Source organism: Emiliania huxleyi (genome assembly GCF_000372725.1).
Source record: "Emiliania huxleyi CCMP1516 unplaced genomic scaffold EMIHUscaffold_28, whole genome shotgun sequence".
Lineage (NCBI taxonomy): Eukaryota > Haptophyta > Isochrysidales > Noelaerhabdaceae > Emiliania > Emiliania huxleyi.
The window spans coordinates 924,265-925,314 of record NW_005199926.1 but is presented as its reverse complement, the minus strand read 5'-3'; the positions used below and the strand labels follow the sequence as shown (position 1 = coordinate 925,314).

General features: G+C 71.3%; 1 protein-coding gene across 1 annotated transcript in view; it reads left to right on the top strand.

The window, feature by feature from the left end:
- Window positions 1-1,050, top strand: part of EMIHUDRAFT_101278 (hypothetical protein) — a gene marked incomplete at both ends in the record, with an annotated part of 18,810 nt that overhangs the window by 3,802 nt on the left and 13,958 nt on the right. Inside the window, one exon of the mRNA XM_005776458.1 lies at window positions 268-911. Within this exon, the coding sequence (XP_005776515.1) occupies window positions 268-911 (644 nt within the window). The remainder of the gene's footprint in view (window positions 1-267; window positions 912-1,050) is intronic.

Here is a 1,050-nt window from a genome sequence, read left to right as displayed (position 1 = left end):
TCTTCTCGGTCTCAGTGTGTGCGCCGACTGGCAGCCACGCTGTGCCGCCCCTGCGTGGCACGCGGAGCCTCGCCACGCGCTCACCGACGAGCCCGCCTCCCCGTTCCACTTTCCCTTCACGAGCGGACCTTCCTCTTCCGCGCCTGGCCGCGCCCGACAGCGCGGTCAGCTTTGGGCCGCCTTGCTGCTCGGAGCGTGCTGCGGTGTGCTGCTCTCGGTGCGGCGGAGCACCTCCGGGCGCCTCGTGCGGTGCCGGACGGGGGCGAGGCGTGGCGCGTGGCTGCTGATTCTCGCCGCGCTGCTCCCGCTGGCATGTGCACCATCAGCCTACACGTCTGGCTCGGGCGAGTCTGGCTCTGGGGAGATTGGCTCTGGCGAGGTTGACATCGATCCGTCGCCATCTCCCGAGCCGTCGCCAGCTCCATCGCCCGAGCCGTCACCGTTTCCCGAATTTCCCGAGCCGTCGCCCGAGCCTGAGCCGTCGCCGTCTCCCGAATTTCCCGAGCCGTCGCCCGAGCCTGAGCCGTCGCCGTCTCCCGAATTTCCCGAGCCGTCGCCGCCGCCGTACCCTCCGGCCAAGGCGCCGGTCCCGCCGCCGCCGCCGCCGTCCCTTCCGCCGCCGTCCCCGCCGCCGTCGCCGCCGCCGCCGTCCGCGTCGGGCGAGACTGGCTCTGGGGAGATTGGCTCTGGCGAGGTTGACTCACCGCCGTCCGCTCCATCAATCGACTTCCAGGTCACTGTGGGTGGCGGCAGCTACCCGTCCGAGGTGTCGTGGGACCTGACGTGCAGCGGCGCGTTGATCGGCAGTGGAGGGGCCCCCTACTTTGGCACCCTGTCCGCGCCGCCCGGCGAGTGCACGCTCAACATGTACGACTCGTGGGGCGACGGCTGGAACGGCGACGAGTGGGAGGGTGCGGGCTATACGTTCACGCTCGACTCCGGATCCTCCAGCAGCGAGACGTTCACCCTCGCCCCCCTCCCCCCGTCCTCTCCGTCGCCGCCGTCGCTGCCGCCGCCGGCGCCGCCAATCGACTTCCGGAAGGCTACTTT